General features: G+C 45.6%; 1 protein-coding gene across 5 annotated transcripts in view; it reads right to left on the bottom strand.

Moving 5' to 3' along the window:
* Window positions 1-4,570: 4,570 nt before the first annotated feature.
* The window catches only part of jhy (junctional cadherin complex regulator), a 99,487-nt gene continuing 86,136 nt past the window's right edge, over window positions 4,571-17,921 (bottom strand). For 3 of the 5 annotated variants that reach the window (XM_061804188.1, XM_061804185.1, XM_061804184.1), the window contains 2 exons: window positions 16,923-17,051; window positions 4,571-5,816 (listed from right to left, as the gene is read on the bottom strand). In XM_061804188.1, the coding sequence (XP_061660172.1) occupies window positions 5,610-5,816; window positions 16,923-17,051 (336 nt within the window). In that variant the 3' untranslated portion in view covers window positions 4,571-5,609. The remainder of the gene's footprint in view (window positions 5,817-16,922; window positions 17,052-17,921) is intronic. The other 2 variants (XM_061804189.1, XM_061804186.1) reach the window with 2 other exon arrangements.

The raw sequence follows: 17,921 nt of genomic DNA, 5'->3' as shown, positions 1-17,921 counted from the left end.
CTGTGGTATATTCAGAGAACAATGTTGCACATTCATTCCCAACAACACAGCTGCGGTTGGCAGTCTCACCAAGGCCATCGAGGGACTCCAAACCCTGAATGGCAAAATGAACGAACATTTTGGTGTTGACACCTCCATGCAGGACTCCTGGATGGATGCCTTTGAAAAATACAAATACCTGGTGTCCTCAATTTTGGTATTAGTCGCTGTTTTTCTAGCAATTTTGACCTTGTGTAGATATCCCTGTCTATGTTTGCTCCGAAACAGAATAATTACCACAGCAATTTCACCCATGGAGAACAAAATGACGCAGATGTATCATTTACTATGGACAAAACATGATAACCATGATATTATTATTCCACCTGACTTGCCTGATCTGTTTCCAGATACTGGCTGTTTTGATGACGATGCATACACCAAACATTTTTCCTCTGACTGTAATAATGTTTGCACTCATCAGAAGACATACCAAAACTCACGATTGCTTTGTTTATCATGTTTGCCTACAGTTGCTTTATCGACTCACACTTGTTGTGTGTGTCACGGTTGCTGCGTTTGCTACGTTGCAGACTGCCCTAAGGAAATAAAGGAGAGGGTTTGTGGCAATGTGTGGCAGAACGGGCAAGAGATTGTAATTGTACACATCCCCTAAATTCTCCTCGCGAGTAAAAGTTCCTCTTGTCTTCCTTCCTTTAATATCATACTTCAAATGTCTTAGGATACTAAAACCTGTTTGTAGGCCCGTTTGTTTATCAATGTTAACGCGCGACTGATTAGGTCCCAACATCAGATCTGACAATGTGTCTTTCAGAATCTGCCAATGCAAAAAGAAAGGTATTTCGTGTGCACACACGTGCCCCGCGATCCGTTTATCTCCTATTGAAATCGACCTTATTCCATTCTCAGTTGATTCACACACAAACTCCGACTGACGTTTCTCCTTTGCTGGAGCAAGTACCATCAGTACTACAGGCAAGGTAAGCATAATGTTGGGCTAATTAAAAATTGTCCACCAGTTCAGATTGAGCCACAATCGACTTATCGCCTTGTACAGTGTCAATACCCGGTGCACGCAGAAGGTGTTGATGGTATTCAACCATTATTTGAAACATTGCTCAAAGCCGGAATGATTTTTCAATGTGACAGTTCCGCACTTTAAACTCCGATATTTCGGTGAAAAAAAAACTCAACGTATGACGTTTTTTTCGTTATTTGCAAGCTGTTAATGCTGCAATAAATGGTCTCGCGCTCCTTGTGTGCCAAACCCTTATACCATTTTGAGACAAATTCCACCTTGCACAAGGTTTTCAGTTAACGTGTTAAATGCATTTTTTTTTCTGTGCCAGCTCACAGAGATTCACAATTTTGGTTTGCTTTCACTTTCGAGGGGAAAAAGAAGACTTGGACGGGCTTGCGCCAAAGGCTGACATGCAGCGCCACCCCCTTCTGCAAGGTACTCGCCCGCAGTCTTCAACCTTTGACACTCACACCGGGCATAGCTTTGTTACAATATGTTGATGATTTGTTGATTGTTGCTCCCATCAAGGGCTGCTCCCATGATTACCATCTCCATCCAGAGGGGTATTTCTCTCAGCAACTTGATGCAGTGGGACAAGGTCTCCGTGCGTGCCTCCATCCTGTGAACAGACTATACTCGCGACACGTGACTATGTGGGGTACACACCGTTCACTCTGTATGTCCCCCACTGTGTAAGTTCTTTCTTGCAAGAGCAACCCTCATCACACTTGTCTGCGGCACATTGGCTCAGATACAACATGATGCTGTTGGGCCTTCCTAAAGTATCAGTACAACGTTGCAGAACTTTCAACCCGATACTCTACTCTTATACCGCTCCCTGATGACAAGGAGCCACACTCTTGCGTAGCAGAATTACAGCAATTACATTGAAGAAAATAAGTATTTGAACACTCTGCTAAATTGCAAGTTCTCCCACTTCGAAATCATGGAGGGGTCTGAAATTTTCATCATAAGTGAATGTCCACTGTGAGAGAGATGATCTAAAAGAAAAAATCCAGAAATCATAATGTATGATTTTTTTTAACAATCTGTGTGATACAGCTGCAAATAATTATTGAACACCTGAGAAAACCAATGTTAATATTTGGTACAGTAGCCTTTGTTTGCAATTACAGAGGTCAAACATTTCCTGTAGTTGTTCACCAGGTTTGCACACACTGTAGGAGTGATTTTGGCCCATTCATCCGCATAGATCTTCTCCAGATCAGACAGGTTTTTGGGCTGTCGCTGAGAAACAGTTTTGGCTCCCTCCAAAGATTTCCTATTGGGTCTGGAGACTGGCTAGGCCACGCCAGAACCTTGATATGCTTCTTACAGAGCCACTGCTTGGTTTTCCTGGATGTGTGCTTTGGGTCATTGTCATGTTGAAAGACCCAGCCACTACCCATCGTCAATGCTCTGACTGAGGGAAAGAGGTTGTTCCCCAAAATCTCGCAATACATGCCCGCGGTCATCCTCTCCTGAATACAGTGCAGTCGTCCCGTCCCATGTGCCGAAAAACACCCTCAAAGCATGATGCTACCACCCCCATGCTTCACAGTAGGGATGGTGTTCTTGGGATGGAGCTAATCATTTGTGTTCCTCCTAATAGGGTTAGTGGGATTATGACCCAAAAGTTCCATTTGGTCTCATCTGACCACAAAACTCTCTCCCACGACTCCTCTGTATCATCCAAATGGTCATTGGCAAACGGGTCTTGACATGTGCTGGTTTAAGCAGGGGAACCTTTCGTGCCATGCATGATTTCAAACCATGACGTCTTAGTGCATTACCAACAGTCACCTTGGAAACGGTGGTCCCAGCTCTTCTCAGGTCATTATCCAAGTCCTGTTGTGTAGTCCTGGGCTGATTCCTCACCTTTCTAAGGATCACTGAAACCACACAAGGTGATATCTTGCATGGGGCTTCAGTCCGATTGAGATTGACCCAAACCCTAATCCATGCTCCAACAGTGGACTTTTCATCACCAAGCTGCTTGACAATTACTCCGTAGCCCTTTCCAGACATGTGGAGTTGTACAGTTTTGTCTCTAGTATCTTTGGATAGCTCTTTAGTCTTGGCCATGTTACAAGTTTGAGTCTTACTGATTGTATGGGGTGGGCAGGTGTCTTTATGCAGCTAACGACCTCACACATGTGAATCTGATTTAGGATAATGCATGGAGTGGAGGTGGACTTTGAAAGGCAGACGAACAGGTCCTTGAGGGTCAGAATTCTCGCTGATAGACAGGTTTTCAAATCCTTATTTGCAGCTGTATCACACCAAGAAATTGTTTTTTAAAAAAAACATACATTGTGATTTCTGGATTTTTCTTTTTAGATTAGCTCTCTCACAGTGGACATGCACAGACGATGAATTTCAGACCCCTCCATGATTTCCAAGTGGGAGAACTTGCAATATAGCAGGATGTTCAAATACTCATTTTCTTCACTGTATGTACACCTCGTGTTGACCTTTATGATATGACCTTACAAATTCCGGATTTGGTCTTTTGTGTAGATGGCTCTACTTCATGACATCCTGATACTGGTTCCTGTCACAGCGGGTTTGCGGTGGTTGATGATTTTGGCTTTAACACTGCTTCACTGTATTTTTTGGGGGGGTGTCAAAAAAGTTTATTTCGGCTTGTCCCGTTAGGGGTCGCCACAGTGTAATATCTCAGATGAACACTCATATTTGTTTGGCAAAGTTTCTACGCCAGATACCCTTCCTGACGCAACCCCTCTTGGGGAGTAGAGGTCTCAGTGAAAGTCGAACTTAAGACCCCTGGTTTACCAATGCTCTAACCACTGAGCTATGTGTTACGTATAAATTTAAACTAATATCCTCTTTGTTCAAACCAGCAAAATGTGACAAGGCAGTTGTATTGCATTTCTGACAATTTAATCGCAGACACATGAACACAACACAAACACAATAAAATAGCTAACCCAAAATGGGCATTCAATAACAGAATAGTTGAGCCATAATGGCGAATAGTCACCATTGCTGCACGAGTGTTCCCAAACAAGCAAATGTTCATCCCAGCAGGTAATCCAAGTTTGCGGAATTTCCAGCCTGTACAAAAACAAAAGGCGGCAGGTGTCCGTGTAGTTAGCGTTCCAAGCAGCATAGTTTCCTAGAGCAGCAGTTAGCTCGTAGGAAGAAGCCTCGTATCCGTCTTTCTCGTCCTTATCTAGGTAATCCTTGAACCATTTCAGACTACCGCGTCACAAAGAGTTCATGTCACACGGACCCAAGAGCATTAGAGGAAACCATGTCACATCATAAGGATATAAAAGTATGAAAGGAACCAGTGTCACATAGACTTGCATTATAACAACTTAAAAGCATAATAGGAAAATAAAGAGAACAGAGAATAAAATTTCACACACACATAAAATATGGGGCCTCTAAAAAATACATTATATATATATATTATATATATATATATATATATATATATATATATATATATATACACACACCTTCCTGACGCAACCCCTTTTGGGGAGTAGAGGCCCCAGTAAGATACGAACTCACAACACCTGGTATACCAAACCAATGGTCTAAGCACTGAGCTATGGGGCCTCTAAGGGAAAGTGGGGGGTGTCAAAGGATGAAATATAAATCAAGGGCGGGGTGGTCCTGCCTGTTGTACATAAAGCATTGTGACATCAGCATTTGTTTTGTGTTAATGTTGTGGTGCTAATGTGTTGTGCTGTTGCTTTTGCATTTCCATTTTTGACTGATTTTGTTGTGTCTTTGGCTTTTCTGTTCTCCATCCCTGTGTTGTGGTGTTTGTATTTGATGTGCTGTTTGCAATTGTTGTGCCCAGTTTCCGCCTTCATGGAAAAAGTGTGGAAAAGCTTACTCTGGAAATGTTTCGGTGATGCCACTAATGAAATTATTTTGGATTAAAAAAGAAAAGGGGGGGGGGGGGCTGATCAACCGTCCAGATTGGAAGCTAAAAAAAAAAAATTAACATTTCTTGGTTTGTTTTGCGTGGGGGGCGTTACGGTGGCGCAACTGTAGACCGTTGGCCTCCCTCACAGTTCTGAGGACTGGGATTCAAATCCCGCCCTAGCTGTGTGGAGTTTGTATGTTCTCCCTGTGGTTGTGTGGGTTCTCTCCGGGCACTCCAGTTTCCTCCCACACCCCAAAAACTGTTGTGTGTATCCATGTGCCCTGCAATTGGCTGGGAACCAGTTCAGGGTGTACCCTGCCCACTGTCCGATGATGGTTGGGATTGGCTTCAGTACTCTGCGACCCTCGTGAGGAAAAGCGGCTTAAAAAATGGATGAAGGGATGGATGTGGTGGGGGGTTGGTGTGGATCTGCTACCAAATGGTCATTGGATTACTGCTTTCAAGATTCTTGAAAAAAATTATTCTTGGGCTGAAATTCCAAGGGTGGCATTCTTAAGCGACTGGTTGACTGTAACCTGACGCAGCCACTCACCACACAAATCACACGAAACAACCACACAATTGAGAATTTAGCTAATAACAATCAAGAAATACATGTAATCTCTTCAACAAGTGTTTATTTATGAAGCCACACTTCGAATGGAAGGTTTTAAAATGTCCTCAAATAACATGCATCTTTCTGAAGAGAGCATCCTTTTCTTCTTCGTGACGTTTCATAAGAAGATCGACTGGGGCCAGCTGGGAAATATTCCAGTCCTCTAAACAAGAAGTGTGTCCAATGGCACCTCCTGTCTGTTGTTTTTTACTTGACTTTGAATGAGGGGGTTGAATGAGAGGCTTGGCAATGGTCTTGGCATACTCTAAAGCCTAAGAGTGAGAGAGAGAGAGAGAGAGAGAGAGAGGAGAGAGAGGAGAGAGAGAGAGAGAGGAGAGAGAGAGAGAGAGGAGAGAGAGAGAGAGAGAGGAGAGAGAGAGAGAGAGAGAGAGAGGAGAGAGAGAGAGAGAGAGAGAGGATCTTGAGGATCAAATTGAGTTATAATACATTCACATTTACAAGCACTAAAAATTTAAAACTCTAAGTCTCATATTAATTATATATATATATATATATAATATATATATATATATATATTATATATATATATATATATATATATATATATATATATATATATATACAGTGCCTTGTGAAAGTATTCAACCCCCTTGAACTTTTCAACCCTTCGCCACATTTCAGGCTTCAAACATAAAGATATATATATAAAAAGTTTTTTTGTCAAGAATCAACAAGTGGGACACAAGTGGAGTGAAATTTATCGGATATTTTATACTATTTTAATGTAAAAACCTGAAAAGTGGGGCGTGCAATATTATTCGGCCCCCTTGTATTATTACTTTGTCGCGCAATTACATTTGCAAGTCGCTTGGGATATGCGTCTATCAGTTTTGCATAAGGAGAGACTGAAATTCTTGCCAGTTCTTCCTGACAAAACAGCTTGGGCTCAGTAAGGATGGATGGAAACCATTTGTGAACAGTCTTCAGCTCTGCCCACAGATTCTTGATTGGATTCAGGTCTGGACTTTGACTTGGCCATTCTAACATCTGGTTTATTTGTGAACTATTCCATTGCAAATTTGACTTCATGTTTTTGGACCATTGTCCTGTTGGAAGATTAATTTCCATCCCAGTCTCAGGTCTTTTGCAGACTCCAACAGGTTTTCTTCAAGAATGGTCCTGTATTTGGCTCCATTAATCTTCTCATCAATTTTAACCATCTTCCCTGTCCCTGCTGAAGAAAAGCAAGCCAAAACCATGAGGCTGCCACCAACATGTTTGACAATGGGGATGGTGTGTTCAGGGTGATGAGCTGTGTTGCTTTTGCGCCAAACATATCGTTATAATATCATCTGACCAGAGCACCTTCTTCCACATGTTTGGTGTGTCTCCCAGGTGGCAAGCTTTAAACAAGACTTTTTATACATCTTTGAGAAAATTGCTTTCTTCTTGCCACTCTTCCATAAAGGCCAGATTTGTGCAGTGTACAACTGATTGTTGTCCCATGGACAGACGCTCCCATCTCAGCTGTAGACCTCTTGAGTTCATCCAGAGGGATCATGGGTCTCTTGGCCGCATCTGTGATCAGTCTTCTTGTTTGAGGTGAAAGTTTAGAGGAACGGCCGGGTCTTGGTAGATTTGCAGTGCTCTGATACTCCTTCCATTTTAATATGATTGCTTGCACAGTGCTCCTTGAGATGTTTAAAGCTTGGGAAATCTTTTCGTATCCAAATCCGGGTTTAAACTTCTCCACAACAGTATCTCGGACCTGCCTGGTGTGTTCCTCGGGCTTCATGATGCTCTCTGCACTTTAAACAGAACCCTGAGACTATCACAGAGCATGTGCATTCATACGGAGACTTGATTACACAAAGGTGGATTCTATTTATCATCATCAGTCAACATTGGATCATTCAGAGATCCTCACTGAACTTCTTGAGTGAGTTTGTGGCAATGAAAGTAAAGGGGCTGAATAATATTGCATGCCCCACTTTTCAGTTTTTTATAAGTTAAAAAAGTACAAAATATCAAACAAATTTCATTCCCTTTTACGATTGTGTCCCATTTGTTGATTCTTGACAAAAAAAAAACAGAACATCTGGGCAAAAAAATTAATGTGTAAGGATGAGAAGTTTGAAGAAAGCTAATGTCCTACTAAAATAAAACATCTAAATTTGTGGATAACACAATATGACTTTGCTAGCCAGCTCAACATACACGAAAAATATATATAGTTAAGATGCAGGATAAAATAAGAGAAATACACACGCGAAAAAACTGGACTCAAGATGATGTGAAAACTGCCATAAAATGTATCACATCCCATAAAGTTGATGTAACATAATTCGTCCATGGAACGGAAGACTTCAAGAAATCTTACCACTTAAATGGTGTGGAAGTACAACAAATTTGGATGACAGCAAAGTACTTTCTCACAGCAGCAGGGAGTTCAAGGGTTAATATCGCACACTTCTACTAGATTTTTTTTAAAAAAAGAAGCAATTTTTCCGCCATTGGAAGAGCAAAATAAAACAACAATGAACCATTTGAAGAATATATAATTGGAATGACTGCATGTTTTAAAGCAAACAGAGGCATTCCTGAAGATCACACTCCAATTAAAAAATGCTCTTCATGCGAATTCAAATAATCCAACAAAACTGGATTGAAAAACATTAGGTTGACAAACCGACTGGTAGCCTGTAAAATACGTTAACCAAGCACTACACGCAGAAAGAGTGCTACAAAATAAGAAAAAGAAAGTTGACACCTTTCTGTCAGAGGAAGGAGAAATTTATGGAGCTTTATGCGAAACATTTAATAATTGTGGCCGCAGATGAGGAAGAGAGCAGCCATCTCCCCATCAAAAATGTCACAACTAATGCTCTCAAAATGCAACATTTAAGTTGCCCCATACGTTTGTTGGGAAGAGACGGCTTGCTGAAACTAGGACTGCGCTTAATTCCCTCTCTGACAGGAAAAATAGAAGTAAAAAGAAAAAAAAGGAATTACTGGGAGGACAGGTAAATATCTTACAAAATAGGAATCCAGCGCTCTATTATTACACCTTACATATTCCAAACAGACAAGACGAAGACAAAGAAGAGGAGGAAACCGGATCCAGCGTCAGAAGAAAAAGAGGAATGCACAGAGCCTACAACTGAGTGTAGGGACTTTGAATGTTGGGACTATGACAGGAAAAGCACAGGAGTTGGTTGACATGATGATTAGGAGAAAGGTTGATATTCTGTGCATCCAAGAGAGCAGGTGGAAAGGTAGTAAGGCTAGAAGTTTGGGAGCAGGGTTTAAATTATTCTACCACGGAGTAGATGGGAAGAGAAATGGAGTAGGGGTTATTTTAAAGGAAGAGCTGGCTAAGAATGTCTTGGAGGTGAAAAGAGTATCAGATCGAGTGATGAGACTAAAATTTGAAATTGAGGGTGTTATGTATAATGTGGTTAGCGGCTATGCACCACAGGTAGGATGTGACCTAGAGTTGAAAGAGAAATACTGGAAGGAACTAGATGAAGTAGTTCTGAGCATCCCAGACAGCGAGAGAGTTGTGATTGGTGCAGATTGTAATGGACATATTGGTAAAGGAAACAGGGGCGATGAAGAAGTGATGGGTAAGTACGGCATCCAGGAAAGGAACTTTGAAGGGCAGATGGTGGTGGACTTTGCAAAAAGGATGGAGATGGCTGTAGTGAACACTTATTTCCAGAAGAGGGAGGAGCATATAGTGACCTACAAGAGCGGAGGTAGAACCACGCAGGTAGATTATATTTTGTGCAGACGATGTAATCTGAAGGAGGTTACTGACTGTAAAGTAGTGGTAGGGGAGAGTGTAGCTCGACAGCATAGGATGGTAGTATGTAGGATAATTCTGGTGGTGTGTAGGAAGATTAAGAAGACAAAGTTAGAGCAGAGAACCATGTGGTGGAAGCTGAGAAAGGAAGAATGTTGTGCGGCCTTCCGGAAAGAGGTGAGACAGGCTCTCGATGGACAAGCGAAGCTCCCGGAAGACTGGACGACGACAGCCAGGGTGATCAGAGAGACAGGCAGGAGAGTACTTGGTGTGTCATCTGGTAGGAAAGGGGAGAAGGAGACTTGGTGGTGGAACCCCAAAATACAGGGAGTCATACAAGGAAAGAGATTAGCGAAGAAGAAGTGGGATACTGAGAGGACTGAGGAGAGGCGAAAGGAGTACATCGAGATGCGACGTAGGGCAAAGGTAGAGGTGGCAAAGGCTAAACAAGAGGCATATGAAGACATGTACACTAGGTTGGACACGAAAGAAGGAGAAAAGGATCTCTACAGGTTGGCCAGACAGAGGGATAGAGATGGGAAGGATGTGCAGCAGGTCAGGGTGATTAAGGATAGAGATGGAAATGTGTTGACTGGAGCCGGTAGTGTACTAAATAGATGGAAAGAATACTTTGAGAAGTTGATGAATTGAGAAAATGAGAGAGAAGGAAGAGTTGAAGAGGCAAGAGTGAAGGACCAGGAAGTGGAAATGATTACTAAGGGGGAAGTCAGAAAGGCATTACAAAGGATGAAAAATGGGAAGGCAGTTGGTCCTGATGACATACCGGTAGAGGTATGGAAGCAATTTGGAGAGATGGCTGTGGAGTTTTTGACCAACTTATTCAACAGAATACTAGCGGGCGAAAAGATGCCTGAAGAATGGAGGAAAAGTGTTCTAGTTCCCATTTTTAAGAACAAAGGGGATGTTCAGAGCTGTGGGAACTATAGAGGAATAAAGTTGATGAGCCACACAATGAAGTTATGGGAAAGAGTAGTGGAGGCTAGACTCAGGACAGAAGTAAGTATCTGCGAGCAACAGTATGGTTTCATGCCTAGAAAGAGTACCACAGATGCATTATTTGCCTTGAGGATGCTCGTGGAAAGTACAGAGAAGGTCAGAAGGAGCTACATTGTGTCTTTGTGGATCTAGAGAAAGCCTATGACAGAGTACCAAGAGAGGAACTGTGGTACTGCATGCGTAAGTCTGGTGTGGCAGAGAAGTATGTTAAAATAGTACAGGACATGTATGATGGCAGCAGAACAATGGTGAGGTGTGCCTTAGGTGTGACAGAGGAATTTAAGGTGGAGGTGGGACTGCATCAGGGATCAGCTCTGAGCCCCTTCCTGTTTGCAGTGGTAATGGATAGGCTGACAGATGAGGTTAGACTGGAATCCCCTTGGACCATGATGTTCGCAGATGATATTGTCATAGGCAGTGAAAGCAGGGAGCATGCAGAGGAACAATTGGAAAGATGGAGACATGCACTGGAAAGGAGAGGAATGAAGATTAGCAGAAGTAAAACAGAATATATGTGCGTGAATGAGAAAAGTAGAGGGGGAAGAGTGAGGCTACAGGGAGAAGAGATAGCGAGGGTGGACGACTTCAAATACTTGGGGTCAACAATACAGAGCAATGGAGAGTGTGGTCAGGAAGTGAAGAAACGGGTCCAAGCAGGTTGGAACAGCTGGCGATAGGTGTCTGGTGTGTTATGTGACAGAAGAGTCTCTGCTAGGATGAAGGGCAAAGTTTACAAAACAGTGGTGATGATGTACGGATTAGAGACGGTGGCACTGAAGAAACAACAGGAAGCTGAACTGGAGGTGGCAGAAATGAAGATGTTGAGGTTCTCGCTTGGAGTGAACAGGTTGGATAGGATTAGAAATGAGCTCATCAAAGGGACATGCAAACTTGGATGTTTTGGAGACAAGGTTAGAGAGAGCAGACTTAGATGGTTTGGACATGTTCAGAGGCGAGAGAGTGAGTATATTGGTGGAAGGGTGCTGAGGATGGAGCTCCCAGGCAAAAGAGCGAGAGGAAGACCAAAGAGAAGGTTTATGGATGTGGTGAGGGAAGACATGAGGGCAGTTGGGGTTAGAGAGGAAGATGCAGGAGATAGGCTAAAATGGCAAAAGATGACACGCTGTGGCGACCCCTAACGGGACAAGCCGAAAGGAAAAGAAGAAGAAGACATATTCCAAACAAACCTCCTACAAGAACAGGAGATTTCTTGCTGCAAACAGCTCAAGACGTGATTGAACAACCACAAAATGACGTAGGAAGTGACTCATTGCATGTGACTATGTAGTATAAGATACTGTAAATTTATAACAGCCCACACTAGACAAAATCATGGTTGATAATCTGTACTCAGATGGTACATCAGTCGTGGTGGCAGGAACAAGAATGACTGACAAACTAAATGCACTACACAAGGAATGGACACCACCACACACGTCATTACAAACATAACAGGAGTGGGAGAGTTTGGGACAATTTGTATTGGTAGTATGAAATGTTCCTGATTGGACAGAAAAAGAACCAGATTTGGATTGGGACGACTGAACTGTACAGACAATATCTTATTGGACAGTCTTAAACAATCTGAGACCAGATGCTGCTGTATTCACGGTGGTATCACAATCGACACAGACAAAACTGGAAAAATAGAGGAATAGTGACAACTACAGGGAACACAGTAACACATGCAGAGCTACTACAAAATTTGCCCATAGCAGTTCAATTACCAAAAGTACATTCCGTAAGCATTCCTTTTCACGTGTTTTGGACCTGGAGCATTTTGTGATCGTTATCCCAGTAGCAGAACATTAAAAATCTATTCTAAAGCTGACTGGATGCCAGCGTAAAGACTTTAGAATTACAGTGATATGCTCTGATTTTTTTGTTCTAGTCAGTGATTGTCATGCTCCAGGCTTCCTGGCCAGGCTGGGCGTGGCCAGTCAATTGAGTCAGCGCACACCTGCACCTTGTCCCAGCTGATGCCTCCCAGTATATATAGGACCCGGGGGACGACTTGTCCTCCGCCAGATCGTCGTCCTTGATGCCTCGTTCCCGCACTCCTGCTTGCCGGACCTCTGCTCTCTGTGTACCGACCCACGCCTGTCCACTGACCACCCTCGTAAGCCTGCCGCACTGTTACTTCTGTTTGTTTGGACTGTCTGCCTGATCCCTGACCTTGGACCGAATAAATGTTTCCTCTGTACTGTCTGCTTGTCTCTGGAGTCGTGCATTTGGGTCCACCCTCGAGCCCCGTTCATGACAGAACGATCTGGCCCAAAACATGGACCCAGCCGACTCAGAGGCTATCCGTCGCTCCTTGCAAGTCCAGGGCAGACGCCTGGTGGAGCAGGAGGCTGCTCTCCAGTTAACCAACAAGAGGCTCCATGAGATCTGCACCCGGCTGGAGCCGTGGCTAGCCTCCCAGGCTAGCGTGGTTGCCACGTCAACGGTGGCCACTCCACCAGTACCACCGGTTCCGCCCGCACCACTCACCACGGAGCTCCCCTGTAGCAGTGTTACCCCGCTCTCCCAACCGGAATTATTATCAGGCGACTCTGGGAACGTCAAGCCTTTCCTCACTCAGTGCGATCTCCATTTTGAACTGCAGGCGTCCGCCTTTCCCACAGACCGCTCCAGGATCGCGTTTGTCATTTCCCACATGACGGGAAGGGCGGAGGCATGGGCCACGGCTGAATGGAGTCCTAACTCAGTAACTTGTCGTTCTTGGACGTCATTCATCTGCGCACTCACCCAGGTGATCCAGTATGCGGCGCCGGAGCGTAAAGCTGCAGCCTGCCTCTTGACGCTTCGCCAGGGCCGTCGTCGCGTCTCGGACTACGTGATCAAGTTCTGGATCTGCGCCGGCAAGAGTCGATGGAACGAGGATGCCCTCCACGATGCCTTTTTCCAGGGGCTTTTCTCCCAAATCCGGGGTCTCCTCATCGCTGTGGATCTTCCTCCTTCGCTGGACGCACTCATCACGTTGGCCCTCAAGGTTGACCAGCAAATTGTAATGCAGGGTCAACTAGCCGCGATGACTGAGGGAGAGAGGGAGGGGTCCAATCTGGCCGCCGCCCGGTCGTCCACGCCGCCCTCCACGGCTGAACCCATTCTGGTGGAGGGTCTCGACGGGCCAGCGGAGGAGCGTCTGCACCGGCGACGGGAGGGTCGCTGTTTTTACTGCGGATGTCTGGGACATTTGATCGCCCACTGCCCAATTCGACCACGGCACCCCGACATCAGGATCTCTACTCTGGTGAGTGTGCGGTATAACGCGGCGGAGTCAGGGAGGTCACTTCTTCACCTTGGGAACAGACTCCCGTTCACGCACTGTGACTGCTTTCATAGATTCCGGGTGGAACGCAAACCTGATAAATCCCCGCGTGGTCGAGGAGCTGGGGGCAGCAACTTTCCCAACGCAACGGCTTCGTAACGCCTATGCCACTAACGGCAAGTTCCTTTGTCGGGTTACACATCCCATTCAGACTCTCCGTATGAGCTTTACGGACGCTCACTCGGAGCGTATTAGCTTTCATGTCTTCAACGCACGTATTAGCGAGATCATCCTGGGCAGCCCGTGGCTCAAAGAACATAACCCGCATATAGATTGGGCCACGGGTCGGATCAAGACTTGGGGAGAGGACTGTCGGCGTTGCTGTTTCGCTGTCCGGGAAAACAAGGGGATCCAAGTTGCGCCGGTTCGTCTAACAGAACCTAGTACCGCCCCGGAGCTGACCGCGGTGGCCTCCTGCTACCATGACCTACGGGAGGTCTCTGAAACTAAGGCAAAGTCTCTGCCGCCACATCGGTCATACGACTGCGCAATTGAACTCCTGCCAGGCACCTCTCCTCCCAGAGGGAAACTGTTCTCGTTAACAGGACCAGAGCATCAAGCCATGAGGGACTACATCGAGGACTCGCTGGTAGCCGGACTCATTCGCCCCTCATCCTCACCAGCCGGTGCTGGTTTTTTTTTTTTGTCAAGAAAGACTCCATGCTGCGACCCTGCATCGACTACCGAGGACTGAACGACATCACAGTCAAGAACCGGTACCCCTTGCCGCTGATCGCTACAGCGTTCGAACTCCTTCAGGGAGCCCGGATCTTCACCAAGCTGGACTTGCGCAGCGCTTAACATCTGGTACGGATTCGGGAAGGAGAAGCGTTCAACACCCCCACAGGGCACTATAAGTATCTTGTGATGCCTTTTGGACTGACAAATGCCCCGGCCGTCTTCCAAAATTTCATTAATGACACTCTTAGGGAATTTCTGAACAAGAACGTATTTGTGTATCTTGACGATATTCTAATCTTTTCATCAGATCTGAACTCTCACATCCTACAGGTCAGGGAGGTGCTCCGGCATCTGTTGCAGCACCAGCTTTTCGTAAATATGGACAAGTGTGAGTTCCACCGAGCGTCCGTGTCCTTCCTGGGTTTCGTCCTGGCAGAAGGGGGAGATACGTATGGATCCTGGGAAGGTCGACGCGGTGCTGCGTTGGCCTACCCCCGCCAGCAGGAAGGACGTACAGAGGTTTCTAGGATTCGCTAATTTCTACAGGAAGTTCATAAGGAACTTCAGCTCCCGCGCTCACCTCACCACACAACGTCTTCGTGTGGTCCAGGACCTGCCAGGAGGCCTTCAACAGGCTTAAGGCAAGTTCCACCGCCGCGCCCATCCTCATTGTTCCGGACCCAGATCGCCAGTTTATGGTGGAGGTTGACGCTTCTAATTCGGGAATCGGAGCCATCTTGTCTCAGAGGAGTCCCAAGGATGAAGCAAACAGCCCATCTGGTGTTAGACGAGGTCGTCAGTTACCACGGGCTACCCCAGGACATCGTTTCGGACAGGGGTCCGCAATTCAGGGCCCGCTTCTGGAAGGAATTCTGCAACCTCATTGGCGCTTCAGCTAGTCTGACATCGGGTCATCACCCGGAGTCTAATGGCCAGACGGAGAGGGTAAATCAGGAGTTGGAGACCGGACTTCGATGCCTGGCATCCAGGGACCAGAGCACGTGGAGCCAGCACATCAATTGGGTAGAGTATGCCCACAATTCTCTACCCTCCACCTCAACGGGTATGGCTCCACTCCACGTCGTGCATGGCTATCCTCAGTCTCTGTTTCCTCCACTGGCAACAGACTCTGCGGTCCCGTCGGCCCTGGCCGTGGTACGACGCTGCAAACGAACCTGGGAAGCAGCTCGAAGGACACTGCTGCGCATGAGCAGCGCCTACAAATCCGCAGCGGGCCGCACCAGAACTCAGGTTGGGAAAGTGAGTGTGGCTCTCCACCAAAGATCTCCCGCTGCGAACGGAATCCCGCAAACTTGCTCCCAGGTTCGTTGGCCCGTTCCCAATTACCAAGATCATTAACCCGGCGTCTCACTGAAACTGCCCAGGTCGATGAGGGTGCACCCTACGTTCCACGTCAGCAGACTTCACCCGAATCGCCCTTCGCCGCTGGCTCCTCCGGCCAAGCCCCCCCCTCGCCCAACCGTATGGTGGACGGTGGGCCGGTGTATACTGTCCACCGGGTGCTGTCTTCCCGCTGCAGGGGAAGGAGGGTCCAGTACCTGTTGGACTGGGAGGGATATCGACCGGAGGAGCGCTCCTGGATCCCCTCCCGTTTTTTCGTGGACCGCTCCCTCATCAGGGACTTTCACGCAGACCATCCTGATGCTCCTCAGCCTGACTTCTGCTCTCTGTGTACCGACCCACACCTGTCCACAGACCACCCTCGTAAGTCTGCCGCACTTTTACTTCTGTTTGTTTGGACTGTCTGCCTGATCCCTGACCTTGGACCGAATAAAAGTTTCCTCTGTACTGTCTGCTTGTCTCTGGAGTCGTGCATTTGGGTCCACCCTTGAGCCCCGTTCATGACAGTCAGAACCTGAGCTGCATCATTCTGAATGAGCTGCAGCTCTTTAATGCTCTTTTTGGGGCGTTCAGTCAGAACACCATGACAATAGTCAAGTCTTCTTGAGTATGGATGAGGTTCTCCTGTTCTGCTTGACACATGCAAGGCTTCACTCTGGATATGTTCATCAAATGGCAGAAGGCAGTTTTAGCAAACAATTTGATATTACTGTTGAAAGTCAGGACGAAATCTATCAAAACGCCAAAGTTTCGGATTTGTTTTTTTTTTCAAGAAAGTGAGTTCAGGTATTTACTTAACAGCAATCATCTTTTCTTTATTGCCAAAAACAACTCTTAGTTTTGTTTTGGATTTATGAAGAAAAAAAAAATGGGCGTGCAGCTGGACTGCTGTAGAGCGTTGGCCACATAGATCTGAGGACTGGGGTTCAAATCCCGGCCCGGCCTGTGTGGAGTTTCTCTGGGCACTCCGGGTTCCTCCCACATCCCAAAAACATGCATCAATTGGAGACAACTAAATTGGCCCCAGGTGTGATTGTGAGTGCGACTGTTGTCTGTCTCTATGTGGCCTGCGATTGGCTGGCAACCAGTTCAGGGTGTACCCTGCCTCCTGTCTGGTGACAGTCTGGATAGGCTCCAGCACTCCAGGGACCCTTGTGAGGATAAGCAGCTCAGAAAATGGATAGATAAAAATAAAAATACACAAAAATGCATACATACCTTAATCCTTGCAACTTTTCTCTCTTTGCCTAATGGTTCCTTGGCCAACAGGAAGGGTATCTTACTAATGTTTCTGTTTCTCTCACGAACTCCATTTGAATACAGCTTCTGTTGGGTCATCTTCTCAGCCTGGCAAAGGTTAAAGAATGGGAACGAAAGGGCAAAAAAACTGATGTAAATGCAAATTATAAAAAGTGGCCTCTCTATACAATCCAACAAAACCAAACTTGACAAGTTATTCAATAGTCCAATCAACATTTCATATATCATTCACTCATCAGGTTGGCCCTGGAGATATGGAGGCCTCACTTTACAGTAAAGCATGTTTTGGAGGAATCTGATTATTGGCTTTGCCCCACACGTAGGTTGTGGCCTCGAGGTGAAAGAGAAATTCTGGAAGTGGACTTTTCAACCTTTTGACACATTTCTGGCTTCAAACAGAGATATAAAATTATATATTTTTTGTCATGAATCAAAAACAAGTGAGACATAATGGTGAAGTGGAATGAAATGTATTGGATATTTTATACTTTTTTAACAAGTAAAAAACTGAAAAGTGGGGCGTGCAGCAAACTCACTCCAGAGGTTCAGTGAGGATCTCTGAATGATCCAATGTTGACTGATGATGATAAATAGAATCCATCTGTGTGTAATCAAGTCTCCGTATAAATGCACCAGCTCTGTGATAGTCTCAGGGTTCTGTTTAAAATGCAGAGACCATTATGAAGACCAAGGAACACAGGCAGGTCCGAGATACTGTTGTGGAGAAGTTTAAAGATGGATTTGGATACGAAAAGATTTCCCAAGCTTTAAACATCTCAAGGAGCACTGTGCAAGCAATCATATTAAAATGGAAGGAGTATCTGACCACTGGAAATCTACCCAGACCCAGCTATCCCGCTAAGCTTTCACCTTGAACGAGGAGATGACTGATCAGAGATGCAGCCAAGAGGCCTATGATCACTCTGGATGAACTGCAGAGATCTACAGCTGGGGTGG

The sequence above is a fragment of the Syngnathoides biaculeatus genome, chromosome 18 (genome assembly GCF_019802595.1).
Source record: "Syngnathoides biaculeatus isolate LvHL_M chromosome 18, ASM1980259v1, whole genome shotgun sequence".
NCBI lineage: Eukaryota > Metazoa > Chordata > Actinopteri > Syngnathiformes > Syngnathidae > Syngnathoides > Syngnathoides biaculeatus.
The sequence above is the reverse complement of the archived record's forward strand: the minus strand, read 5'-3'. Positions and strand labels throughout refer to the sequence as shown.